This window comes from Eleutherodactylus coqui, chromosome 9 (genome assembly GCF_035609145.1).
Source record: "Eleutherodactylus coqui strain aEleCoq1 chromosome 9, aEleCoq1.hap1, whole genome shotgun sequence".
NCBI classification, from domain to species: Eukaryota; Metazoa; Chordata; class Amphibia; order Anura; family Eleutherodactylidae; genus Eleutherodactylus; species Eleutherodactylus coqui.
In genome coordinates this window covers 66,260,011-66,282,105 of record NC_089845.1, presented here as the reverse complement: position 1 = coordinate 66,282,105, position 22,095 = coordinate 66,260,011, and the positions used below count along the sequence as shown (strand labels likewise).

At 40.2% G+C, this 22,095-nt stretch overlaps 1 protein-coding gene across 1 annotated transcript in view; it reads right to left on the bottom strand.

Moving 5' to 3' along the window:
- Window positions 1–9,423: 9,423 nt before the first annotated feature.
- The window catches only part of FBXO15 (F-box protein 15), an 84,146-nt gene continuing 71,474 nt past the window's right edge, over window positions 9,424–22,095 (bottom strand). Inside the window, exons 10-12 of the mRNA XM_066578958.1 lie at window positions 17,440–17,564; window positions 13,897–14,166; window positions 9,424–9,706 (exon numbers count right to left, since the gene is read on the bottom strand). Coding sequence (XP_066435055.1) covers window positions 9,692–9,706; window positions 13,897–14,166; window positions 17,440–17,564 — 410 coding nt within the window. The 3' untranslated portion in view covers window positions 9,424–9,691. The remainder of the gene's footprint in view (window positions 9,707–13,896; window positions 14,167–17,439; window positions 17,565–22,095) is intronic.

The following is a 22,095-nucleotide window of genomic DNA, read 5'->3' as shown; positions in this document are numbered from 1 at the left end:
TTTGCAGCACAGTATTAAAGGCTTTGGAAACGTCCAGATATACAAGATCCAGTGACTCCCGGTCCAGTCTACAACTTACCTCCTCATAGAAGCTGATCAGGTTGGTTTTACAGGAGTGATCTCTCACAAATCCATGCTGACATGCAGTTATACAGCTATTGTCCTTGAGGTATTCACAGAATTTTACTCTCTTTGAAAACAGGTCTCCATCTTTGCTGCTTTTTTCTGAATTTTACATTTATTTTTTTCCTTATAGGTTTTTAGTGCTTCTGTGCTGCCTTCTTATTGAGCAGTTAAAACGCTTTCTTTTTGCTGTCCATTGTCCCCTTTACATCTTTATTGAACCATATTGGTTTTCTCCTATTACTAAGTCTTTTATTCCTGTGAGCTATGAAACTTTCAGAGTAAGCAATTAGGATGTTTTACGCATTTCCCATTTATTGTTTGTATTCTTATTTTTGAGAACCTTATCCCAGTCAATAAGGTTGAGGGCATCACTAAGCTGATCGAACGTGGTCTTTCTAAAGTTTAGTATTTTTATAGATCCCCTATAAAACTCTGTTTTGAAAGACAAGTTGAAATTTATTATACTGTGTTTCCCCCAAATTAAGACACTGTCTTATATTACGTTTTACCTCAAAGGAGGCACAGTGTCTTATTTTCGGGGGCTGTCTAATAATACTCACCTACTGCCGGCATTTGCGGTCCTCGCACTGGCCTTTGTCACTGCTGCAGGCTGCCGCGTCCTTCTTCAAGCCGACAGAGCAGTTCTTCCTGGAAACAGGGCTTGAATACCCCGCCTCCAGGAAGCTAATGCTCTGATTGGTTAATCGAATGCTGGTCCGCCAACACACAGAACATATGATTGCCTCATCAACCTCCTTCTTGGTACATTTTCCCCAAGAGATTGAATTTATCTGTTGTCCTTTCTATGTTGCCCTACATTAAAAAAGACCTGGAGTTAATTTTCATTACCAGCTGGAGTGGGGTTCTTTTTCTGCAAAAAGATGGGTCTATACCCTTCTACACTGATTACTGTGGGTTGAATGCAATTACCATGAAGAATAAATATCCTCTTGCTTTAATAATGGGTTTATTTGATAGAATCTGGGGAGATAGATCCTGATTCGTGGGGCTAAAGGGTGAATACCGGGGGACAAAGGTACTACCCTCAGGAAGAGCCACAAGCCAAATTGGATTGTGACACGGTGGGTCTACATCCACTGTTCCGACCATGAAGAAACTATGGTATTTTATTTTTTTTCTTCTATGTTCATTACATCCTTTACAAAAAGTTATTTTTTTAAGGGGTTTTGTCATTAAAAGAAAAATTATCTAAACTTACCTATTCCTTCCCTGTCTGTCTCCTTATCACATCTTCTCCTGGTTGAGCTTCTCCAGTGCCCCAGGTCAGCTCACTGCAGGCTGGGCCCAGCTTGTTATGAAGGCTGCTTATCACAAACTCCTTCCTGCTGGGTCAGTGAAGGTCACATCCCTGTGCTGTAGCTTCACTGCCTAGGAAGGAATTGTAATCTATTTCAGAGATAGCTCGCATGAGCAATCTCTGAAGAAGATAGGCAGTCCTCCTGCTGGCCTGTGAGCTGTGACATGACGTACATTGGCAGACTGCCAACCTAATGTACGTAACCTCACAGGAAGGAGAAGAATCAGGCAGCTGGAGCTGAAGTGAGCCCCTGGACTGCAGGAGACAGGAGAACATAGGGGAGGTGAAGATCTGGTAAGTAGACTGATGGGGGAGGAATAGATAAGTATAGCATTTTTCTTTTTTAGTGACAGAACCCCTTTAAGGTGATTTTAATTTCCTCATCTTAACAGAAATTATTTGATAGGTTTAGTAGAGCTGGAGAAAGGTCATACTATGATAGAAATGTTACATCAACTGTATGTATATTTATGAGACATGTAATACAGTTAATTTTGTACTGACAACTCTTGTCTGAACTTTAGTGCTGTGATGTATTAGGATACTTGGTTGAGCAAAATAACTACGTTTTGGGATAAAATGCAAGAAACTAAAATATTTTCTGCATATGATGTAAATAACAACATGTATTCCTGTTTTGACTGAACATTTCCATATCTTCTGATATGGGATGAACTTGTAAGTGCTACTGCAAAAGTTCTGTCATGTATATGATTGGAAAACCGCTTTTTTTTGTCAGAAGTGGCTGGTAATGATTTGTAGCTGGATTTAAGTATGATGTGAGGTCAAATGAAAATTTCACAAGTCAGATTTTAAGCAGCAGGTCTGGGCAGATAGATAAGCTCAAATTTGGGACAGGTTTGATGCCAAAATACCAGATAAAATTCTAAGAAGGTGTCAAGCCCTAACGAAAGGGATTTTACAATGGCACACTAATCTCTATCGGTATTTAGAAGTTAAAACACAGGATTACGAGAAAACAGTCTTCTTGTTGTAATAAAATAAAGGAAGTCTTTAGATCTAGTGATTACATTGTTCTCATATGTTCTTCTACTGTTTTCAGGTTTATTACATTTATATATATATATATATATATATATATATATATACACACACCCACACGTCTAGTTTACTGTAACCATATTGTCAGCACACACTGCTCATGGCTGATAACATATCTGTGTATTTCAGAATACATCCCCTGCACAGGTAGACATGCTATTGAGTGATGTGACCAAAGAATTGAATTGGTGGAGACGCAGCAAATATTAAGTATCAGAGCACTCTTCTGAATTAAGGTCATTTGCCGATGGTATGTGGAAATTATTCTTCAAAGTTAGATCTTAAAAAGAAATCTCAATATCATAGGGTCACAGAGTATGTAGAGTTTCACAACCAAGTTTTTTTTAATCAGTAGAAACAAAACTCCATAACTTCCTTGGATTCCAACATAAAAACAGTGTTTTATTTAAATATCATGAATTAACGCTTTCCAATCCACTGTCTGACGTCTGAAGACATTCTGATTGAAGGCTGTACAGCCCGATGTTGGAAGACGTCCGGCAGGGTATTCTTACTGTATATTACTGGCTGCTCTGTTGTCAAGGGGCCTCTCTAGCATGTCCCATACCGCAGTACTGGCTCTAGCCAGCTGATGGAGCCATTGTATAATGGCAGAAAAAGAAAACCCCTTAGGAAACCCTGAATCCAAAATTGGATTGCAAAGGGTTAAAAACCATCTTCCAAAATTACTCTTATGACGAACAATGTCCTTATTTATGAGATATTTTTTCTACAGTATGGCCATTCTTTAAACACTAATATAATATTATTGTTAGGCAAGCTGGTAAAAGTGGAGCAGTGGTGGCACTTCAAAATGAATCATTGTTAAATGATATATCTACTCATGGTAAATTTATATGTAATCCCACTCAGGAATACAAACAAATATTGAGTGGGTCTGTGAAAAAAGAAGGTAGATACACGGGAGTTTTGAGTAATAGTCAAGCTAATTTGATGGTGCCTGGATTCCTTGTGGTTCCAATATTCCATTCTTTGCCATCAATACACATGCTTAAATTTCCTCCACCTATGAGACCAATAGTAGCTGGAATAGATGCATTAATAGAGAACTTTAGTGCTTGGGTGGATAGACTGCTCTAGCCACTACTGAAGAAAAATCTACGGTTATGTTAGGGATTCCAATCACATTTTGTCATTATTTCCAGTAATTAAGTGGATGTCACCTTATTTGGAGATCCTATCTGTTGACCAGTCACTTTACACATTCACATTAACAATGCAAAGTGCATTCTGCGCAGCTCTCTGAACCTCTTTCTTCAGGATCAGCGGCTGAGGTGGATAACCTATGATGCTCAGTAAGCAGAGGGAGGTATAGTCACAGTTCAAGCAAAGATAATGGAAAGCAGCACTCACCACAAGTCTTTTTAAAAATGCAGAAATCTCCTCTATTCTGTATTCAAGAGCACAAAGACAGGATGGAGAACATAGTGCAATAGAATGAAAGCTGTTTCATGATTTCCTTATGATTTGGGGGACGGCCATACCAGATTTCATTGAATACCTAAATCATAATGATTTAAATCTCAGTTCTTTAGCAGAGGTGCAACAGAAGAGATGGATTTTGGGGATTTGTATTTTGAGGCGGGTGCAGTTTTGGGTGTAGTGGGTTCTTCCAATTATCACTAGCCCATCACTGGGATTATACTCTTTAAGGTGAAGTCGTATCATCTGATGCATGTAAAAAGAGCATTACCTTTAGGGGAATTTATAAGAAAAAGAAGAAATTGAATGGAATAAAGAAAAGGAAATAGTAAGTGAACGTTAAGAGGACCGTAAAGGGTTAAGAAAACAAGCAAAGTTGAAGGCTACAATGAGAGATAGAAACACTTTGCTGAATAGTAGAGTCAGCTTTTTTGAGAAAAAAATGTAAAATCAGTGCGCTTACAACCCACATCAAGAGTCCCCGTTTATTGTAAGTCCCTACACTAACAGTTAAAATCACAGACATTTTCTTTGTCTGTTTTATATTTCCCTTTCTGTGATTTTAACTTCTGTTATTGTAAGGACTCACAATAAACGCGGACCCATGACGCTGGGTTGTGTGTTCACGTATTTGGCCAAAATATTGACCAGTAATTATCAGTAACATGCAGTGCAGGTTTGAACGCTGGGGAAGGGGGGGGGGGGGGGCTTAGGGTGCCTGTGTGGTTCACCTGTGGGTGCAGGGAAAACTGTTGGATTCAAATATGGCGTCATTAATAGGTTGTAAGCTAGCATGGTGCACTACACGTACCATGTGCCCTGACACCCTGTATTTACTCTTTTGTGCAGGAATAAGCACTAAGCAGCCGCCCCCTCAATATAAGGAGGGTTTGTGTGTGGTTGCTCATCAGTGCACATGTGTTACTTGCTCCTCCATTTAGCAGTCTGGCTGTCTACATGTTGAGGGATAAGTGGTGTATATACCTGCCCTCCTGTATCAGTATATCAGTGAGTATATGGCCGCGCTCTGTGATTTTTTTTTATGTTGTTTAAAAAGGTGTGGAATAATGAATATTACTCTGTTATTGGCTATGATTTTTGTTCTCTTTGTTTTTTTAACGAATGGTCATTCTATAGAAAAATATGCTATGAGAACTTTGTTGGAAATGTGTAGGCATAATTTTCGAAGATGGTTTTAATGCATGCTCTTTAAATCAAATGCTGTTTTTACGTTGAAATCCACGGAAGTGCCAGAGTTTTGTTTCTACTGCTATTCATGGTATTCCTGCACCTGACCATGCACACTGTGGGAAGTATATCCATTTCCAGGAGGCAGGTATGTCACTGGTACGCGGGAACTGGTGGTCAGCACAGGCAGCATAGCTCTTTCACTCTTCTCTCTAGTTGCTGAGTTATACCTGGGGTACGTTGGAAACCCTTCTTTTTATACTCAGCAAGTCAGCACAGACTTCAGGTCCTGGTGGATTAAAGCACTTCAATAAAATAAGATTGTTTTTTTTTAAATAAAGCACTTTTGCTGTCATAGGTCCTAGCAGGGACATGAGACATTTTCTCAAAGGTCTTTGCAGGGTGATACACACAGTTCAGCCTTATATGGCCACGCATATCCATAGCATCACAGAATTAGCCATACTTAAGTTATCTCCTGCAAAGACAGCATGCCATTTCTGCGTAGAAGTGGAAACATTTTGAAAAATTAAAAGCATTCTCAAACATGGAACTGTCAATAAACATCTCATTAACTTTACTGGCTGAGACCAATCAGACACTCTGGTGCATATATACAAATTAGTTTAACCCCTTAGGCCTCATGTCCACGGGGAAAATCAGGCCCGCTCCGGATTCTCCATGTAGAATCTGCAGCGGGTCCCACCTGCCCCGCGGACATGAGCGCTAAAAATAGGAATTTAAAAGAATTTACTCATCCGGAGCGGGCGGGGAAAGTCTTCTCTTCCTCACAGCCGGATCTTCTTTTTCGGCCGGCGGATGAACTTGTCACGCCGGTGGCACGTCGCCGGCACGTAGCCGACGTGCCGCGCGCATGCACCGGGCACATCCACCGAGCCGAAGCAAGAAAGATCCGGCCGTGAGGAAGAGAAGACCTTCCCCGCCCGCTCCGGATGAGTAAATTCTTTTAAATTCCTATTTTAGGTCTCCCGCGGATCCGGACGGCTTCCATAGGCTTCAATAGAAGCCCGCGGGAGCCGTCCCCGCGGGAGACCCGCACGAAAATGGAGAATGGTCCAGATTTTTTCATGCTCCATTTTTTTTAAAATCACTTTTATTGACCATCCGCGGGTATTTATCTACCCCGCGGGTGGTCAATGCATCCCTATGGGGTGCGGATCCGCGGGCAGGAGAAGAGTTAAAATCTGCTGCGGATTTTAATTCTTCTTTTGCCCGTGGACATGAGCCCTTACACCTTCATAGGCTTTCCGTGGAGGATGAAAAAATTGTGCATATTACATAATATTTCGCCTTCGCGATTAAACAATATCCGGTCACAACTACATCAGTTTGTAAGACTCGGGAGAGACATTATTTCAGTCACTGACATGAATGTATTTTTACGGTATTCATGCTTCTAATGGCTTTACATGTTATTTAATTCCATCTTTGAGAACATAGTACCACGAATTCATGCGTTTTTTGCACTATTATAATTCTCTAGGGACACTATTGACTATTCCTTCTTTCCCCTTCTCTTTCTTATGCACTACACCATACAGAACTGATTTTTTCAATATTAAACCGCAATTTGTTCTCTGCACCAAATTCGCCATCAGTGTATTTTATTATTGCTATTACTTTTAGTTCTGTTCTTACAGTAATTTTATTAGACTTCTATTATATACATGTCCTACCCTATAAATAGTACCAATACATAATATGACGAATTACCTTCATTTCAATATGCTTTTTATTATTGTAATATTGCTACTGCTACCCGTAATTGCTATTTTAGAATAATTTATATTTAACAGTAATTTAGCAATATATACAATGTATATAAATAACTTCACACGGTAAGTGGACTGCAGAATCTTCCAGTTAATGAAACACTTTGCATTCATACAATATCGGACCATTCTTATTATCGGCATTAGGCCCATTAGATACTTCCGGCAAGTGGAACATAGATTGCTCTAATTGATCTGGAATCCAGTGGACCAATGACATTCTTCTTGTAATTGGAATGCATATAGTCCTTAGAGTATGGCGAATTAAAAGATCCCTTCTTAGTACATACTTCAATCATTAAAACACAAATGGATTAGGAATTTTGAGATATCTTCAGTAAGTGGAATGCATCTCTCCCCAAAGCGTGGAGATTTAGTGTATACAATCATATTCTTAGAGATAATTTGGATTTCCCATTATGCTAAAATCAGTATCTTGCGCACAAATATTAAAACTGAAATTAAATCTGGGCAATAATTTGTATTCAATGATTATGCTCCACGACTAGCGTTACACAACTATCGAGCCACTTCCAGGTCTTGGTATGGAGCACAGTTTGAAGTGGTGGAGATAGAGGTGAAAATATGATTGGAAATTCTTGTAAATACTATTTCCTATATAAATGTATGATTTGTTGTTTTGAGTTATTCTTAAGAAAGGGGGAATGTGTCACCTTTGGAAGTGCGTTGCATAATATACCTGTGGCCTAATAAAGACTGAACGTTTATACCTGTGATGACTGGATCCTGGTTGGTGTGGAGATACTAAGGCTTTAGATTTGCTTTTTGAAGAGTGGACATGGAAGGGAGTAGTTGAATAGTTCACTACCCCTTCATTCAAATAAGTTTGCAAGATTATAATAGCACAATCAGGAGATGATGTACTATGTGCCACTGAGCCCTGGTTCTCTTTTCCTTTTGCTTACTTTGTTTCAAGCTAGAACTTTTATTAACCATGACTAGTTTGGATCTTTGGAAATGCTGGTGCTCGCCTTACAAATATGTTGATTACAGTGCACTGCCACACCTTCTAATACATATTGTTTTATTTTTTAACCATGATCTTTATGATGTGTAGGAGTGCAGTGTACAGAATGGTCTGCAGAGGGTGTTAGACAGCCATTCGTATCTCTGAGAGAAGAAGAACACCTGTGAGTGTGGCAGGAAGTGAGATAAAAGGATTAGTTCCTACCACACTCAGGGCTCTTGCACACTGGCTATAGATTTTCTTGCAATGTGAGAGTGAATGAAAACGCATGATTTTGAAACCAATGATTTTCAATGATTTTATTCTTATTTGCGATGTGTTCATTCAGGCCAAGTTGCGATAAAAAACCCTGCAATATTACCCATTGAAATCAATGGAGAACATCATGAAACAGCCTTGGAATCCCCCGTAGCGAGGAGAGGGGGCGCGGAGCTACAGGAGATCTCCTACATATCTCCCAATATTTGGAGAGATAGGGGGCAGGGCTAGAGGGCTTTCCCGAGAGTGGGGATGAGGGGTGGGGTTAGAGGGGTTCTCATAGTGATTCTTCTCTTGCCAGTGTGCAAGAGCCCTCAGGGGAAAAAAGCTGGCTGCTAGCCAGAGAGAGATGGACTGTAGGAGCAGCCATCAGGAACTTGGTTCGGTGTGGCCCCTTTTTTTGCCCATCACCCATCTGAAAGAGGAGGATACCCTCTAGCTGTCCCGGGTGCTAGTGATGGGGACCCTGTGGGTTGTGAACCCTGGACATTGTATGCACCATAAGTCTGCTGTGCTGTGACATGAAATAAATGCTGGAAGGTGCTAGATTAAAAAGAAGTTTCTGTCTATGGAGCGTTTGTACACGTGTGGTGCCCATTCTGGACCGATCCAAGAGGCGAGTAACCTCAGCTTGCCACAGATGCAAGAATTGTTTTGCCATGCAGCCCTAATCTTAATGTGTGAGTATCACATTCACATTGTGTGAGGGGTTCAAGGTGTTTTCCAGGACATAAAAAAAGGTTATAAGGGCTTAAAATGAAGAAAAATGTAACACTCACCTACCCAAACGGTTTGCCGTCTAGTACTACAGTCCCATTGCCTGCTGCAATGGAACCCAGAAGAAGTGGCAGGCGGTCACAAGCCGTTCATTGTGCACATGACTGCTCACCCAGTCACAGGCTTCAGTGGTGATTCTTTCAGGGCTGCTAAAGCCTGTGATTGGTGAGCGATCATGTGCACGATGGATGGTCCACTTTTTCTGGATTCAGTGGGCTGGGCACAGGGGATGCAGTACGGGGAGCCACCAAGATAGGGAAGTATTCAGTTTTTCTTTATTTTAAGCCCTTATAACTTTTTTCATGTCCCAGAAAACCTCTTTAAATTAAATAGTTACAGCACCAAGTACTGACATCTGGCGAGGAAGTGGATATGCCTTATGCAACTAACAAATATTGTGAGTCAGTAATAATCATATTTAAAGAATTACTATTACGCCAGTGATTCTCTTCTTGCTTTAATCACTGAACAATGTACACAAAAATAGAAAGAAAGATATTATGTTCAAACTTTAAAAAGGACAAAGCACAGAAACAAAAAAAATAGAAAAACTAAAATTAACCTTGAAATAAGTTACATAAAAATAAATGCTCTTCATTTTACAACAATGAAGACATAACTCAGCTTCAAAAACAAAAAATATAACTCTAAGTACTGAAAGGCAATAGTTTACGTCAACTGCAGCAATCACCAGAGTTCCTAGTCTTCATCTTCAGAATACTTCAAGGAACGGCCTAATCAACAAGAGTAATCCTAAAATAGAGAAATATGACTGACAAATGTAAGTACGATGAAATACATTTTCTTGATATCTACTTATTGTATGTTGTCTTACGTTGTGTGGTAGGTACAATACTGTAAAATACTGAACCCAGAACAGATTTTGCTGCAACTGACTTGCAGTACTTTATACTTTTTGATAATTGCCTTTAGTCTTAACACCTTCAAAGGGTTTTTTTTGCACTTAAATAGGTTATTCGACTGATGTTTTTAATACTCTATTCCCCCCCGTGCTCCCTATAGTAAATCTGTAATTCCCTTAGAGTCCCCATGATACGCCTGGATATTCTTGATGGCAGTGCAGCACGTGACTGTTGCATCACCTGTTTAATTAGATATATATGTGTCAGCGCCTCGTTATCAGGTAGATATAAGTGGTGGGTATGTACTCACCTGGTGCTCAGTGGATTTCTCAGGATAGAGAATCCACTGGCACCCGATATCCACGATAGCCTTTTAACCACCCTGGGTTCTTGATCCAGTTTCCTGGAGAGTCGTCATCGGGATACAGCCCGGCCTGGGCTGTGTAATTAGGGTATATAGCACAATCCATGAAGAAAAAATCCGCAGGGATTTTTTCTTCACGGATTGTGCTATATCACCTGTTTAATGACATCCAGTATACAGATCACAAAGATCCGATAGTCAGTGCTCCGTTTCAGGGTGTGTACCTGGCACTCTATTGGCTGCAGTGGTCATGTAGATATACAAGCATGTCACACCTGCAGTCAATGTAAACAAACGGAGGAATGGAGCAAAGACTGCTAAGTAGGTATTGGATTATTTATTATTTTAGAACATATTTTACAACTCATTTAAAGGGACTACATTACCTTTTGTTAATGAATAAAAACTGGATAGAGAAACATTACATTTTTCTAATCATTTTTAAATTCAGATTATAGAATTTTTTATTCTGTTGTCTATATATGACTACGGGGGACTGCCATCTTGCCTGAGCTACATTTAATGGCATTTACAGCATTTAGAGGATATGCTTTACAGCAATCTAATGGGCCATTCACACAATGGACAGGAGATGATCCATTGACCTGTATGGGAGTCTATTCTAGGCATGTTCTGTGACCTGTGCAGAGGCTATTTTGCAGGGAGGGGGAAGTAGATAGTCACAGCTTATCATCTATTGTGAATGGTGGATCCTGTTTTATCTATATATGGGTGTTTACCTTTAAGGCCCCTTTTACACGGGCCGATACTGACAATAATTTGTTCACTTAATGCTCGTTATTCACTTTTTGCATGCATAAAAACTGGAATGACGATCGGCCTGTATAAACAGGAAATCATTCATCTATGAACAAGCTTGTTTAGTGTGAATGGAGATGGGTTGGTACAATCCCCGGCACACTCCACCCCCATTCGCTAAGAGTTGATTGTAAAAGCACAGAAACAATTATTGCTGGGACGACCTGTTGGGCAACTGTTCAATTTAGAACAAACCAAGATTGCTGCACTGCTTGTCTATCTTATGCACATTGTGCATTGGTAGTCTAAGACCGTACACGCTGTTTTGCCCTACCAATGCACAATGTGCATTACGTAATCAGAAAAGCAGTGCAGTCATTTTGGTTTGATACAGTACATTTTACATGGTAGTAATGGGGTAATAGCTAACATTTCTGGAGGTCTAAGGTGCATTAGTGGATGACACTAAACCATTAATTATAATTATGTTAATTATTGTACTGTTTAGGATGGTCAGAAATCAGTGATGATTCTCGAGCAGAAAGGTACAGATGGCATGTGATGCGCTTCACTGCATTTGATTGTGCTTTCCCTACTTAAAAAAAAAATCTAAAACCGCTGGACAACCTCTTTAATTCTATTTACTAAACAGGTTCAGAATACTCAAAGATTGGCAACAAGGCTATAACTTTATGTATACACTGCAATTGATGCACATATGACATAATTGGACTTTTGCTTTTACAAGAGGTACTTGCTTGCTTGACTCATACAGTGTATCCACAGAACATTATCCTGAATGCCAAAGGATCATCCAGGTAGGGCTTTATTACCCACCAATTTATTCAATGTCGACCATTGAAGGCTATGGACACCTACATTTGGAATTTTTTTAATAGATCCAGGTAATTTAGCAGATAAACCATTTTTGTAATTTGTTATCATGCAGAATTTTCAACAGTTTCTTTGTTGTACTTGCAGTATGTCCCAACACACTGGAAGCTGGAGGACTAAGATTCTTGTAAAGTAAACAGTAATAGAAAAACATGCCTCAGCACTCATACATATTAATTATTTGAATAAAATTGCAGAAGTGCCTTTATAAACCACATAAAAGTGCAAGGTTCTTAGCACATATTTTGATCAAAGCATGTGAGTCCATCTGCCATGTCCAAGAAAACCTTACTGGATGGGTACCCTACTCTAAAAGACACCTCTTTTAGACCAATGGACCCATTGGTTATATACTTCCAGTATAAAGTAGCTGTCCTCGCTTTGTCCTGTACTTCATTCACTCAACTGTCCCAGGTGACTTATTGAAATATAGTAAAACGTGTTTGAGCGTGGAGGAACGTGTTCCTGTTAATGTATTTGCTGCAGCAGTTTACATGCACCTTCACATTTGACTTATTTGTTGGAAATGCGGACTTAGGCAGAATGATAGATTGTTATCCAGCTCTGAATAGAATGATGGAGGGGAAGGGCAGGAGGAGATTTGAAACACGTCATTTCAGGTCATTCAAAACTGGGGAAAAAAATTGTTAGTCTCCTGATTGACAGATTTTACAAGAATATAAGTCCTCCAGCCTGCAGTATGTTGGAACTTCAAAGAAGAGGCTAAACATTTTTAATGAAAACCAATTACAGAAATGTTTTATATACAAAAATACATGGATTTATACAAAAAAGAGTTTTTTAAACAAAAGGTGTCCATAGCCTTTAAATATGTTACATTTTAACTTTTAGGGCCTGTTCTTTTCACATGTTGTTATACAGTACATTTTAATAGTTTTCTTACTTTACTTTGTACACCTCTAGGTTGTAGTCATCGCCTCTAAAAATACAATTCTGAGGAGGGGATATATTCTTGTGCATGCAATCACTTTTTCTGACTGCACTTTGGAAGCTAGCCACCTGAACCCATTACCTCTTGCTACGTGGTTGTTATTTCCTTAGAGAAAATATATTTTGCAGGTCATAGATTCCCACAAAATCTGTTTTCTGATAATTTCAGCTGGAGAGCTGAAAGCAAACCTGTCAATGAATGAGGACATAACAATACATTTAAAAGAGGAGTTAGTAGAAGCAATGAGGCAGATCTGCTTCTTTTTTTTCTATCACTGAATTTTAGGACGTCAATATGTCGGAAATATTGGAGGGTTTGCTATTCAGCCAGCACCTGGTAATAAAATCATGTCCTGGAGCCCAGTTTCTGTGGCATGGTGGTGACACAAGGGCTGTTCCTCTCCACTGAAAGGAGTATATTGTTTATTCTCACTCAATGGTTTCTGGAAATGGCATATAAGGTATGTCAAAAGAGAAGATGCAAGAATACGCCACCACCTTTGCAAGAATACGCCACCACCTTTGCAAGAATACGCCACCACCTTTGCAAGAATACGCCACCACCTTTGCAAGAATACGGCACCACCTTTGTAAGAATACGCCACCACCTTTGCAAGAATACGCCACCACCTTTGCAAGAATACGCCACCACCTTTGCAAGAATATGCCACCACCTTTGCAAGAATACGCCACCACCTTTGCAAGAATACGCCACCACCTTTGCAAGAATACGCCACCACCTTTATAAGAATACGCCACCACCTTTGCAAGAATATGCCACCACCTTTGCAAGAATACGCCACCACCTTTGCAAGAATACGCCACCACCTTTATAAGAATACGCCACCACCTTTGCAAGAATACGCCACCACCTTTATAAGAATACGCCACCACCTTTGCAAGAATACGCCACCACCTTTGCAAGAATACACCACCAACTTTGCAAGAATACGCCACCACCTTTGCAAGAAACCCCAGGGCTAGGACCTGCTGGTTATAATTATCAGCAACATTTCTAGAGTGTATGCCTTCAACAAGCTGCCATTCTTTGTAGAACCACAGTAAAAGGATAATTATGTTTTATGTATAGATATGGTATGTCTGTTACTTACTGTATAATTTGTTCCAAAATAACTGTTGACTTTCTCTGTATTTAAGTACAAAACCAGATTTATTACATAATGTTCTTCCGTTTCTTTCATCCAAATAAGTTCAGCATGAACCCTTCCTATGTCATCTCTGTAGTTCAAGTCAAAGCTCTGCCCCATAAGGTCATAAAGTGTTTCCGAGGATTTGCCTTCACATAGCTGAACTGGGGCACTAAGACACCAATACGGTTTTTCTGATTCATCTAAAACGGTTACATCCATCAAGAAGCAATTCTATGAAATGAAAGAATTGTCTATCATTAGAATAACCATTTGCAGACAGCTAATAGTTGATTGAGCGCAGGGACATTATACACAGTTGGGTCCAGAAGTATTTGGACAGTGATACAATTTCCATAATTTAACCTCTGTACATCACCGTAAGAGATTTGCAACAAATCCATAAATATGTGATTCAAGTGTAGACTTTCAGCTTTAATTCAAAGGGTTTAACAAAAATACTGCGTGAGCAATTTAGGAATTACAAACACTTTTTGCATAATCCCTCCATTTTCACAGTCTCAAAGGTAACTAGACAATTGACTAATAAACCGTTTCATGGTCCATGTAGCTGTTACCTTATTGTTCTATGACAAATTAAGGAGATAAAAGGTCTGCAGTTGACTCCAAGTATTAAATTTCCATCTGCTAACTGTTCATGGGAACTCCTAAACAGGTGTCAATGCAAGTGAAGGAGGCCGTCATTAGTGTGAAAAACCATGTGTATCGCAGAGAGAGCAGTAACTTTGGTAGTGGCCAAATAACCAATTTGGTACATTCTTAAAATAATAAGGAAAGCGGCTCAGCAACACCACAAGGCCTAAAAGAGCATGGAAGACAATGTTGATCAGTGCAGAATTAACTTGTTAGTAGAGATGAGCGAGCACCAAAATGCTCGAGTGCTCGTTACTCGAGTCGAACTTTCAGTGATGCTCGAGAGTTCGTTTCGAGTAACGAACCCCATTGAAGTCAATGGGCGACTCGAGCATTTTTGTATATGACTGGTGCTCCGCTAAGGTTTTCATTTGTGAAAATCTTAGCAAATCACCAAAGTCATGTAAAAAACACAGAAATGGATAGGGCAGGCGAGGAGAAACATGCAGGGCTGCATTTCGGGCTCCGAGGTCTCACTATTAAGCCACAATAGTGGCAAGAGTGAGACACCCCTCCCCCCCCCCCCCACTGTCAGCATAACGATCGTTCTCCTCTGCCACAGCTGTGGCAGAGAAGAACGATGTTAGCCCATTGAATTTAATGGAGCCGGCAATACAGCCGGCTCCAATGAAAGCAATGGGCTGCTGGCGAGCGCGGGATGAATTTTCGGGAAGGGCTTAAAAATATAAGCCCTTACCTGAAAAAGAAAGATTTTAGTGTAAAAAAGAATAAAAATGCAGGCATTCTCTTCAATGGAGCCGCTGCTGCTGCCGGCGACTCCATTGAAGACAATGGTCCGCTGGCACACCTGAATTATTTTTCAGGGAAGGGCTTTACATATAAGCCATTCCCTGGAAATGAATTAAAAGTGATTTAAAAAACAAAAAAAATAGATACTCACCTCCCTTCAGCTGCCGGGGCACAGCCGTGTCTTCTCCTGCTGTCCCCTGCACTGTGGTGCTGAACTGCTGTCATTCAGCTGAGAGCTGCGCTGAGCCAATCAGAGGCAGCACTCACTCACCCATTCATGAATTCATGAATGAGTGTGAGTGAGATCTGCCTCTGATTGGTCAGGCTGTGACCAATCAGAGGGAGCTCATTCAGCAGGCGGGGATTTTAAATCCCCGGCTGCTGAATACTACAGAGAGCAGTTCAGGAGAACTGCCAGCTGGCCGCAGCTGAACTCCGTCTGCCGGGACCAGGTGAGTATATATATATTTTTTTTTTTTTACACATTTCTGGATGAATTGCAGGGAAGGGCTTATATATTTAAGCCCTTCCCGAAAATTCATTGTCCGATCGCCGGCAGCCCATTGCTTTCAATGGAGCCGGCTGTACTGCCGGCTCCATTGAATTCAATGGGCTAACATCGTTCTGCCGGGACAAGGTGAGTATATATTTTTTTTTACTTTTTACACATTTTAGAATGATTTTCAGGTAAGGGCTTATATTTTTAAGCCCTTCCCGAAAATTCATCCCGCGCTAGCCGGCAGCCCATTGCTTTCAATGGAGCCGGCTGTATTGCCGGCTCCATTGAATTCAATGGTCAGTGCTCGTTTAATTGAGACAAGCACCGCGTGGTGCTCGTCTCGAGTATCTCGAGCACCCTAATACTCGAACGAGCATCAAGCTCGGACGAGTATGCTCGCTCATCTCTATTTGTTAGTAAACAGAAGCCCTTTTACCATGCTATCCAAGTCAAAAAGATTCTCACGGAGGCAGGCTTATCATTGTCAAAGTTCACTACCAAGAGATAAACTCTCTTTACATTTTTGAATTTATCTCCATATGAAAACTTCAAGAACAAAGAGCCAGATAAAGCTTTGCTAGAAAACACCTAAAAAAAGCAATCCAGTTTTGGAAGATTCTTTTGGACATATGAAATTAAGACTAACTTGGAACAGAATAATGGGAAGAGAACAATATGAAAAAGGAAATGAAGGTACTATGATCTGCAGCATGCCAAGTCATCTAATAAAATGTAATTGCTCTCAGTAAGGCCTCTGACACACTAGTATTTTTTTATGTGTCTGTCAGACAGGAAAAAAAAAAGGATGAGACACGGATAGCATACGGTCCCATAATATTTAATGAGGCAGCACATGCTATTAAGGCCAAATGCACACGACTGGGTTAGATTCCGCAAGTGGGATCCTGCAAAGGAATCTGACCTTCTGCCCGGCCTGTGACCCCTGCGTACCTGTCCAGATGGTTTTCGTCTGTGTTGCGGATGTGCCGGCCGACGCACATGCGCAGTACAGATGTGACCGCGCCATCGCTAGGCAATGATGCGGATCCCACAACCTTTCCGCAATCACGATTGCAGAAGGACGACGGGATGGATGGCTTCCATTGATTTCATTGGAAGCCGTTCGCACGGAATCCAGTTTAAAATAGAACATGCTGCGATTTTTTTTAGCCCGCGAGTGGAAAAAAAAAATCGCAATCAATTTCCACTCGTGGGCATGAATACCCACTTTTACATTGTATACTATAGCCGGTATTTGCTGCGGAATCCAAAAGCGGATACCCGCTCTGGATTCTGCAATGCAAATCTGGCCGTGTGCATTAGGCCTGAGTTTTTTCACGCAGATACGGACTGCATTAAAAAACTCATCACATGTCCTATTCTTGTCCGTATCACTGAAGTGAATTAGGATATATCACGGGAACATCATATAGAAAATGGCAATTTAATGAATAACTTTTTAAGCTTAGCCAACATCAAAATTAACCATACTAAGCAGCAAATCAGAACACTAGATGGAAAAGGAATCTATAGAGCATTTCATAATATTACTGTTGATATCTAATTTACCTTAATTCATTCCTTAGTAGACAGAAGCCCCTTACCTGTATGCTTCCACTGAATGTGAGAGTCTTCCACAAAAAAGACACTGTTCCAGCTAGAGGGGCATGCATTCTATTTTTTAACAGTCCTATGGCAGTGATTCGTAAATAGCCATTCTTTATATAGTCTGTAAAACAGGAATTTAAATGGTTACTAACTTTTCAAACTGCTGTTGCTTATGTGATAGCTAGTGTGATAACTAGCAAAACTGCTCTTTACTTTATTTACCTAAAATGATGCTACACATGGAAGGAGATGCATCACCACCTATTGGATAGCAACATTATTACAAGTCAAGTTCTGAATTTTTATGGTGGTGCTGCATCTCCTTTCATGTGTAGGTTGAAGGAGAAATAATACATATCATAAAACTGTCACATTCCTGAGCTCAGTGGACTGATTAAGTATTTATGTCTCAGCTCAGTTCGTCTGTTGTTTTAAGTTTTGAGTGCAAAACAGTCTCAAATTTCTGCATGTAAAGATTTGTATTTCAATCAAAAGAGGTGTCTTCTCTGCATTTGTATATTATATATGTGCCCCATCCAAACCAGTTCCATTCTAGCCTGATGAAGGATCGATAGAAGACCTGAAAGCTTGCTGTAGCATTATGTACTTTTGTTAGCCATTAAAAGCTATTATATCTACAATCACTTTTGCTCTACTGGCTAACACAGTACAAAACATTTTTTTCATTTTATCAAAAGCAAAATAAATGCACTGTTCTGAGGGTCCTCTATTAAGCTAAAATAAAATATAAATAGCCTATGTAAATAAAGTATTAATATATTTGGACGGATATATATTACACATACATGCACATAATTAGAAAACAAATCAAGACATGTACCATATAAAATATCTAAAAGTATAAACAGTCATGAATCAGGTGAAACAAACAAAAAAAAACAGGGAGGGATGCTGGAGCACTGGATGGCCTATTGATATACATTATATTTAAAATTAAGATGCTGCGGAATTAAATCCCGCACCACGTCAATATCCACACAAATGTTGTGGAGATTTTTTCCAATGTGTGGATGAGATTTGCAAGTAATGTGAATTCTGCAGCAAATCCACCCAGTGTAGTAATAGTGACCCCTATATTGTTGGCCCCAGTAGTAGTAGCGTCCCCTATATTGGCCCGTGTAGTAATAGCGACCCCTATTGCAGCCCCAGTAGTAATATCATCCCCTATATTGGCATCAGTAGTAATGGTGACCCCCACAGTGGCCTCAACAGGAGCTCCAGTAGTAATAGCATCCCCAATATTGGCCCCAGTAGTAATAGCAACTTCACAGTGGGCCCCAGTAATAATATTAACCAAACAATAGCCCCAGTAATAATATTAACCCCCTCAGTAATATTAACCCCACAGTAGGTAGCTCCAGTAATATTAACCCCACAATAGCCCCAGTAATATTGACCCCACAGTAGGTAGCCCGAGTAATATTAACCCCACAGTAGGTAGCCCAAGTAATATTAACCCCACAGTAGCCCCAATAATATTAACTCCACAGTAGGCAGCCTTAGTAATATTAGCCCCACAGTAGCTAGCCCCAGTAATATTAACCCCACAATAGCCAGACCCAGTAATATTAACCCCACAGTAGGTAGCCACAATAATATTAACTGCTCAGTAGTCCCATTAATAATAGCCCCCCAACTAATATACTTACCTCCTTCTTGTAGTCAGCGCTGCTCCTCCTCTTTTTTGGCCTTGATCCCAGGTGCACACTGACAGCAAGGTGTGTGCCCGGAACATTTCCTCCCTTGTTCTCTCCTGCAGAACTAAGGAGGCGAGGTCAGGAGAGGAGGATCCCAGTTGCACACTGACCTCAGAATGTGCACCGGGATCAGTGTCTCTGTGCGATTACTGGACAGGGAGCCGCAACACCCTACTCAGTAATCACTACCGTGGTGAGCAGCCATCGGCCCGCGTGCCATAGGTTCAACACCATGGCTCAGTCGAAGCCCCTGACTGTCGCTCGTGGAGCCCCAAGGGCTCTGCAGAGCACAGTCTGGGAACTGCTGGTATAGAGAATGGTAATTCTGTAGAAAACTGTTTGGGTAAGAATACAAGGAGATAACAATAGAAAGGTCACCATTGTAGGCATTTACTATAGGCCGCCTGGACAAGCAGAAGATATGGATGAACTCTTTCTACATCAGATGGCCAAGCTCTCAAAAAACACATGACAGTAATTATAGGAGATTTTAACTATCCAGAAATTTGTTGGGAATCTCTCTCAGGCAAAAGTAATGGGCCCCACAAACTGCATGGCAATTGTCAGAAAAGCTAATAATAAATGAAGACTTGCAACAGAGGTCAAAAGCAATAAAAAAAGGATTTTGGGGGTATGTCAAAAGCAAAAGAAAAGCCGAAGATGCTATAGGATGTTTACAGGATGAAAATGATGAATTGGTTAAAAAGGACATTGAGAAAGCCGAACTTTTAAATTCTTATTTTGTATCTGTTTTCTGTCAAAAAGTAGAAGTAATATCAACCCTGTGCTATTGGGGGAAAAAAAGAACCACTTACCATAATCTTTGAAAATTCCTGGAGAATAGAAGTCCTAGAAGATTTGAAAAGGACAAATGTAGTCCCTAGCTTCATAAAAAGGAAGAAAGTGAATCCAGGAAACTACAGGCCTGTCAGCCTGACTTTTATACTGGGGAAGGTCTATGAACAAATTATTAAACAGCATGTATTCAAGGACTTGGATGAGAATAGAGTAATTAACTAGAGCCAGCATGGGTTTGTAACAAACAAATCATGCCAGACAAATCTAATTTCCTTCTATGAGAGAATCACCGACTGGGTTGATCATGAAAATCTGGTAGATATAGTATATTTTGACATGAGTAAAGCACTTGCCAAAGTATCTTAAACCACACTTATTGAAAAAATGATCAAATATCGGATTGACAAGGCAACTGTTACGTGGATTCACAACTGGCTGAGTGATCATACTCAAAGGGTGGTCATAAATGGCTGCATATCCAATTGGAAAAATGTGTCAAGTGGGGTACCACAAGGCTCTGTCCTGGGCCCAGTGTTGTTCAACATTTTTATAAATGATCTGGAAGAGGAAATTGAGGGCAAACTGATCAAATTTGCTAATGACACAAAGCTAGGAGAGATAGCTACAAATAAAGCATACCCTGAAAATAAGACATAGCATGATTTTCGAGAATTTTTGAGGATGCAAAATCATTTTTCAGGCTTTTTGAGGATGCTGGAAATATAAGCCCTACTCCAAAATTAAGCCCTGCTAACAGTTAATTAAAAAAGTCAATTTAAATAGTGTCCAGGCAGCTATACATGTAAAAAAGTGAAACCTTTTTGAACAAAAATTAATATAAGACACTGTCTTATTTTTGGGAAACAGGATAACACTAGAGAAGAGAGAGAGGGAGATTCAAATAGATCGAGAAAAGCTTGAACAGTGAGCAGCGCCTAACAGAATGGTATTTAACAAGGAGAAATGCAAGTTTCTACATCTGGGCAATAAAAATGAAAAAAGTACATACAGAATGGGAGGAATTAGTTTAAACAACAGCACATGTGAAAAAGACGGGTATACTAATAGATCACAGACTGAACATGAGTCAACAGTATGATGCAGCAGCCAAAAAGGCAAACATAATTCTGGGATGTATTAAGAGAAGCATAGAGTCTAGATCATGTGAGGTAATTATCCCCCTCTACGCTTCCTTAGTCAGACCTCATCTGGAATACAGTGTCCAGCTCTGGGCACCCCGATTTAATGATCTTGCAAAAAAGAGGGCTAAAAGGAGACTAAACAGTTGTCTACAAATATTTGAAGGGCTGTCACAGTGCAGAAGGATCGGTCCTATTCTCATTTCCACAAGGAAAGACCAGAAGCAATGGGATGAAACTGAAAGGGAGGAGACACAGATAAGATATTGATGACAGTGAGGTTGATCAATGAGTGGAACAGGTTGCCACGGGAGGTGGCGAGTTCACCTTCAATGGAAGCCTTCAAACAGAGGCTGGACAGACATCTGTCTGGAATTATTTAGTGAGTCCTGCACTGAGCAGGGGGTTGGACCCGATGACCCTGGAGGTCCCTTCCAACTCTGCCATTCTATGATTCTACTGTAATATGCTGTGCATTTTCTGCATAAAATATGATCATGTGATAATTGCACGATTCTTTAAAGAATAGTTATCAGAGCTTTCCCTTATACCATGTGCCTGTGACAATCACATGACCAGTGCAGAACTTCAGCCTATGGAAATAAGCAATAGTTCCTAATACATGACAATAATACAGCTGGGGGAACTCTTAACGGAAACTGAACCTAAGTGAAACACAAATCATATCAGAAAATTGAATAACCTCAGTGATTAGGTTTTATTTATTGAAATAACTTTTAAGCAGAGTTGTATCCACTTTCCGTCTTCTCCTATGCTGTGCAAACAGAAACGTAGCAGTAGTTTAGGCAGTACTGTGGTTGCTGCATTATATCCATGAACCAGAAAGAACAGGATTAACAGCATTATAAATATTTCCTAGATTTAGCAATAGTGGAGTGCATAGAATTATGGAAGGCCAGTGAAAAAGAGCATTCATATAGCTGGATCAATAGCCTTCTTTAATAAAACATGATTAGCAAGTTTTCATCTATCTATT